This window comes from Impatiens glandulifera, chromosome 1, assembly GCF_907164915.1.
Source record: "Impatiens glandulifera chromosome 1, dImpGla2.1, whole genome shotgun sequence".
NCBI lineage: Eukaryota > Viridiplantae > Streptophyta > Magnoliopsida > Ericales > Balsaminaceae > Impatiens > Impatiens glandulifera.
In genome coordinates, this window is record NC_061862.1 from 66,269,979 (window position 1) to 66,276,007 (window position 6,029).

The window sequence follows — 6,029 nt, forward strand, 5'->3', positions numbered from 1 at the left end:
GGAATGATGTGGCATAATCTTATTCGCTGAAAAAATCAAATAATTTCTCTTTTCTCTCTTTCCTCTCACTTTTACATTTTCCAACCAATGAAGGTGATGCCACGTCATTCCCTCACCAAATTCCCTCACTAAATTCCCTCACTCTATCACTCCTCTTATAATATTTTTTTTTTTTAAATTACTATTTTAGGTGCCCAAAATTCTCAGGACAGACCCTAGTTAAGCGAACTACCCCGCTAATTGTCTCTCAACAAATAAAAATCATTAATAGTTCTAGAAAACAAGAGTTCAAGAACATGATCAAATAGTCATAATACATATCAAATAAGAGTCTTTTCTATCGTTACACATTAATTAACCAAATAGTTCAAAAAAGTAACTAAAATTTGAAAAATTCATAAAAATATAAATATCAGTAAAGTCAACATTATTTAAATATCATTAATCCAGAGTCTTGTTATTTAACAGAATATTAAGTTTCAGACTTTCAGCATGAAGATTCTGGACTGTAACCAAGTTTGAATCCACGAATTTTAAAGGCGAGAACGAAGAGAAGAAATGCGGAACAAATAAGTAGTCGACGGTCAATGGGCGAAGTATTGAGTATTAATTGTTGTAGTCTGAAACCAAGTTTGAATCCACGAACCCTTGAAGACGAGAACGAATAGAAGAAAGACGAACAAAATAAGTAGCCGATGGCAGATGGACGAAGTATTGAATATTGACTGATGTAGTGCTGCCTGTGAGAGAAAAAAACTAGGGCTATGTGGCATATGCCTAGGCTATAAGGCTATAAATTAGATTTTATTTTATTTTTGCCAACAGCGGGACAACTCAAGCTCGACCCGTCTAGACCCGCGACCCGAACAGACTGGCACGTGTAGGCCCACTTCCAAATGGGTTACTAATATTTCAAAAAATCTGTCTAAATTATTTGGCGGAGCGGACCAACCGAACGGGTCTAACCAAATTCACGGCTCTAATTGTGACTTAGATTATTGTGGTACTTGAATTTAAGCATCATTCATTAATTTTATATATATATATATAATAAAAAGAAGCCTATTAAGGCCCATCTTAAAAGTATATAAATTACAAGCCCATCTTAACTCTCCTTATACCGATTCTTTGATCTCGCCACCAAGTCCCCTTAGTTTTTGAAATCCAAATAAAAACTATAAAACTTAGAAATAAAATGTACATTTAAAAAAAAAAAATAGTTATCCTTGAGATTTTGAGGTAAGAACATAAAAATTAGCAAAATCCTATTTTAAATAAATTCCAAAAATCATAAATAATTTGATGTAATAAAAATATATTTAACCATTTTAATTTTCGCTGTAAAAATATGAGACAAAGTTGCTTAGTTGATGCGATTCCAATTAAATACTAGATTTTGTTTAAATTAATTAGAATATAGTGTGCAAGAGTGGGGATTAAATTTCAATCAAGAGGCATCCAATGCCATCCCTTAACAATACCCATATGCCTAACTCTCCTCAAAGTGAAGCTTTGAATTCACAATCTTATGCTTCTCTCAATCCTCTGTTCTTCATTTCCTTCAAGTTTATAAATATTCCACTACAAGATGTCCAAGAAGACTATTTTCTCAGCTATAACTAATTAATTTCAAACAAAAACTTGTTTTTGTTTACAAATACAGCTAAAGCACCATACAAAAATCATGGCCAATAACAATTAATCAATTATTTGAAGACTTGTATATAAAAAATAAAAATAAAAAAGAATGACCAATGAGCATTTTTAACCTTAGATGCAAAATTACATCATATGATCTAAAATTATGGTTCATTCTTGTTATGCAACTGCTACTACTACTTCCAAACTAGGAAAACACAAAACTAATGCACATACAATAAGCAAATTGAGGTATCAATAACATGGTTCATGATTGTCTTCTATTACGGTTATTCAGTTGTTTAGGACATCCCTCAAACAGATCCTCAAAGTAATTTTCCAGGTCCTCGGCTGAGTACTTAATGTACCTATCCAGATGATTATGTTCACATTTATCGACAAAGATTCGATATGCCTGAATCTGCTTAGTGGCCACCGAGAGTCTCAGTTCTCGACGAAGTTCAGAATCTGGAATGTACCATGCAGTTTGACTCTTGTAAATAGCCTCAAATGCATTATTAAAACTCTTCAGGTTCCCCTTTAGAAGATTCCTATTGCCTGAACCTGAATCACTTCTTAGAAAAGGATTTATTTTACACAAGGTGAGTTTTTCATACTCGAATTTATGATATTCCACTTTTCTTTTGCGGTTTCTAACCCAATCATCTCCGAGAATGGTTGTTAGTTCGCTGCTTTCTTTCACCTCTTGGGCCATGTAGTTAATGTTATTCATGAAAAAAATGTTCATATGTGATTCTTCCTTGTTCACATCGGTTGATACGTCTTGAAGGACACGTTCTAGGCTTGATACGAGGGAATTGAAATGGGATTTGGTGGGGTTAATCTCAGGATTATTGTCTTCTTCGATGTTTTTGTCATTTATAAGGAGTGTATTGATAGTCTCGTTGTAGTGGGAGATGTTCTTCATGTAATCCATGACGATTTTGGCGAGAGGATGGATTTCATCAGGGTTATTCTCTAAATGAACTTTTCCTGATTCGATGTCATTTTGGAATCCGATTAACGATTCCCGCACACGATCACCAAATCTTTCTGCAATTCGTTTATCGGGTACAGAGTTTTTGAACGCCTTGTATGCCTTTAGATGGTTACACAATTCGTCTAGCGTATATGGCCCATTCTCGTCGAGCTTGAAATACTGTCCGTATTAATACAAAAAAAGTTTTCATTAATAACATGAAAATGTATTAACAGAGAACACCGAATTCAAGTTTATAAGTAATTTACACTCAACTTTTTTATGGTCTTTAAACTTAGCTCTTTACTAATGTTTTTGTATTTATTTATATTTTCCAAAATGCATATTCTTATTTGTTAACTGAGTTAAAAAAAATGGACCAGTTAATTTAATTGTAGAAAGTTAGCTTGAAAGTAATAATCATGTCTAGTAAAAAAACAAAATGGACTTATTTCCTACTTTGGCACTATTTTATCATTCTTTTTTGCAACTTCTTTATGTGACATTTTGAGTGAATATTTTGTAACCATACTTCAATAATTTGTTACTATTTATTTTGAAGGGAACAAGGTTATTTTGAAAAAAACATACCTTGTAAAGGGCATCTACTTCATCTTGCGAAAGCGTCAACTTGAAGCTTCTATTATTCTTCGTGACATTAGTTAACCGGTCCACTTCATCATCGGAAACATTCCCACCGCGCCGCTGCAAATCAGCGGCGCGTTCAAGACTGGCCACTACATCGGCCATCGAGGGACGTTCAGTCGGGACACTATGCGAGCATACATTAGCAACGGCCACAAACATTTTCAAACAAGCCGGAGATATTTGCGACTTCAAAGTAGGATCCACGATATCTTCAACCTTAATATTGAAAACCAAAACTCCTCAAACCTTTGATGATACGAGATAATAATAAATATTAATGATAATCATTATCTTTAACTAACCTTTCCTTCTTTAAAACATCGTTGTGCCCATTGGGCGAGATTACGTTGCTCCTTGATTCTGGTGTTCAAGGCCGGCCTACCACACAAAACCTCCCAAAGGACAACTCCGAATGCGTAAACATCGGATTTTTTCGTTAACCAACGGGTGAAGAAGTATTCGGGATCTAAATAACCATTAGTGCCTTTCAGATCGGTGCTGATGCCCGTAAACGTATCGTTCGTGGTGGCGCTCATCTTGCAAAAACCGAAATCGGCTATTTTCGCGACGTAATTCCCGTCCAAAAGAATACTTGAGCTCTTAACATCTCGATGAATGATGCTATGTTGAGTCCCCGTGTGAAGATAATCCAATCCACGAGCCGCTCCCAAGCAAATGTTCAACTTTTGGTCCCATTTAAGATCGTTTTCAATCTCCCTCGACATGTAGACGTGATCGGCAAGCGAACCTTTCGCCATATGTTCGTAAACGAGGACCTTTTCGTTTCTATCGGAGCAATATCCGATCAACTTTATGAGATGTTTATGGCGAAGCTTCGATAGGATTTCTATCTCGGTTGTGAACTCGTGATTCGCTCCTTGCTTAGTCTCGGAAGGGATAAACCGTTTGACAGTAACCATGTTAGTTTTATCATTTCTGATCAACCCTTTGTAGATATTACAATTTTTATTGCCTCTGATTAGCATGTTTTCGCTGAAATTGCTCGTTGCTTTCCGAATTTCGTTGAGTGTAAAGATCTTGCAGGTTTCCGTTTCCTCATTAATCTTTGTTGGTGGGAATGAGATTAATGAAATGTGTCTATTGTCACCAAATCTTCCTCTCCAAAAGACTAATTTATTGAAGATAATGCCTATTACGATGATTATGGCTAATATAGTTGCTGCAAGTTTCTTAAAGAAACTAAAATCCCAACCAACAAACGAGGTAGCCTCGACGGTTATGGTCTCGCCCGCGAGATTTTGATCATCGTTGCTCAATTTTAACACTTCCAAGCCTTTCAAAACCGCATCTAACATGTCGTTTCTTTGGTTCCTGTGAGGGCAAAGTGATATAAAGAGATCGCGGTTCACCATCCTTGATACGATATAATCGCGATAAAACGCAACTCCAATTTCAACACCCCATTTGATCAAATCACCGTTAGACTCAACTGTTTGATTATTAATCAAAATCTTGAATGTCTTTTCACCGATCTCCTTTGTTTCGTAATCAAGTTCGCAGAAATGTAATCTTACAAGGTAACTAAATCCAGCATCAACAGGCAATTTCCATGTGAAACAACAAGTGTTAACATGCCTATATTGGATTTGATCCATTGACCAAGAAGATTGATAGATTTTCTGTGGAGCAATATAATCGGGTATTTTTGAAAATCTTATGCGAACAGTCGTTAACAGAGGTATAAGTTGATTCGGTTCTAACAGGTAATCGAAATCATTTGACCATTCACGAAACATACCCGTGTCTTGCGCCGGCGAGATGAACGTGCCGCCAATGTTCAGCCGGTGAACAGTCTCCATGGCGGTTGCTGTTGTGCTTTCATCATTGGGTTTTCAATTGAGTCGTAAAGACCGGTGGGAAGTGAAATGACTTCGATTCCGTTTATGAACGCGACCGTCTTGTCTGAAGTCGGAGAAAACGTAATAACAAAGGGTTTGTTTTCTCGGACGTTTATGCAGAACTCTTTCGTGAAAACCTTGACGTTAAGATCATCGGCGGCGCGTGCGGCGGTGAAGTTTCTGAGCAGAGTGTATTCGCCTGCTTTAACAGTGAAGATTGAATTTGACCTCTTAAAGCCGGAATAAGAAGATGGGTGGAAGTGAAGACGGATTAGTTTGGGACCTAAACTGAGTCTGAATGTGTAATTGAATTGGGAACGGGAAATCCGAGCAGTTTTATATGGGATTGGGTCAATGGCATTATTATGATGAGGAGTAGTTTCGATTGATGATGATGAACTGATTAGTTTTCCTTTGGATTCACTTGAAAAGGAGGATCGAGTTCTTGAACCGGTGTCGCCGATCCAGTGTCGGCCGTCGAGTGAGGTTGAGCTGCCGGACGACCCACAGTTGACGGAGATTGTGTCAACAGGTACAGAAATTGCGAGATGGAGAAAGAAGAAAATGGGGATTATAGTGATGGGGACATTCAAGATCATGTTTTTTTGAGATCTGTTTTTTCAGGGTCGTTCTAGATAGAAGAAGATCGGAGAAGATGAAATACAGATGGTGGGAGTGAAGTATACAAATTATAATTGGCCGGTGGATATGAGAGAGACGCGTTGGATCAGAGTACTGAAATTATTAGAGTTGACTTTTTCTTAGTCAAGTCAATTTATGTTACCGCCAGGAAATAGAATAATAGTGTGTGGATGGCTAATGAATAATGATTAGTGAAAAATTCTACACGGGCAGGGAGGGAGAAATAAATTCAGTATAAATTTAAAATAAAATTCAAAACGCTT

General features: G+C 36.8%; 1 protein-coding gene across 1 annotated transcript; it reads right to left on the reverse strand.

Annotated features, from left to right (window-relative positions):
- Window positions 1–1,736: 1,736 nt before the first annotated feature.
- LOC124918765 (receptor-like protein kinase FERONIA) lies at window positions 1,737–5,122 on the reverse strand. The gene is made up of 3 exons (XM_047458809.1): window positions 3,568–5,122; window positions 3,209–3,481; window positions 1,737–2,797 (listed from the first exon to the last, which is right to left on the reverse strand). The coding sequence occupies exons 1-3, from the start codon at window positions 5,083–5,085 to the stop codon at window positions 1,907–1,909; spliced, it is 2,682 nt and encodes an 893-aa protein (XP_047314765.1). The 5' UTR covers window positions 5,086–5,122; the 3' UTR covers window positions 1,737–1,906.
- Between the last annotated feature and the right edge of the window lie 907 nt (window positions 5,123–6,029).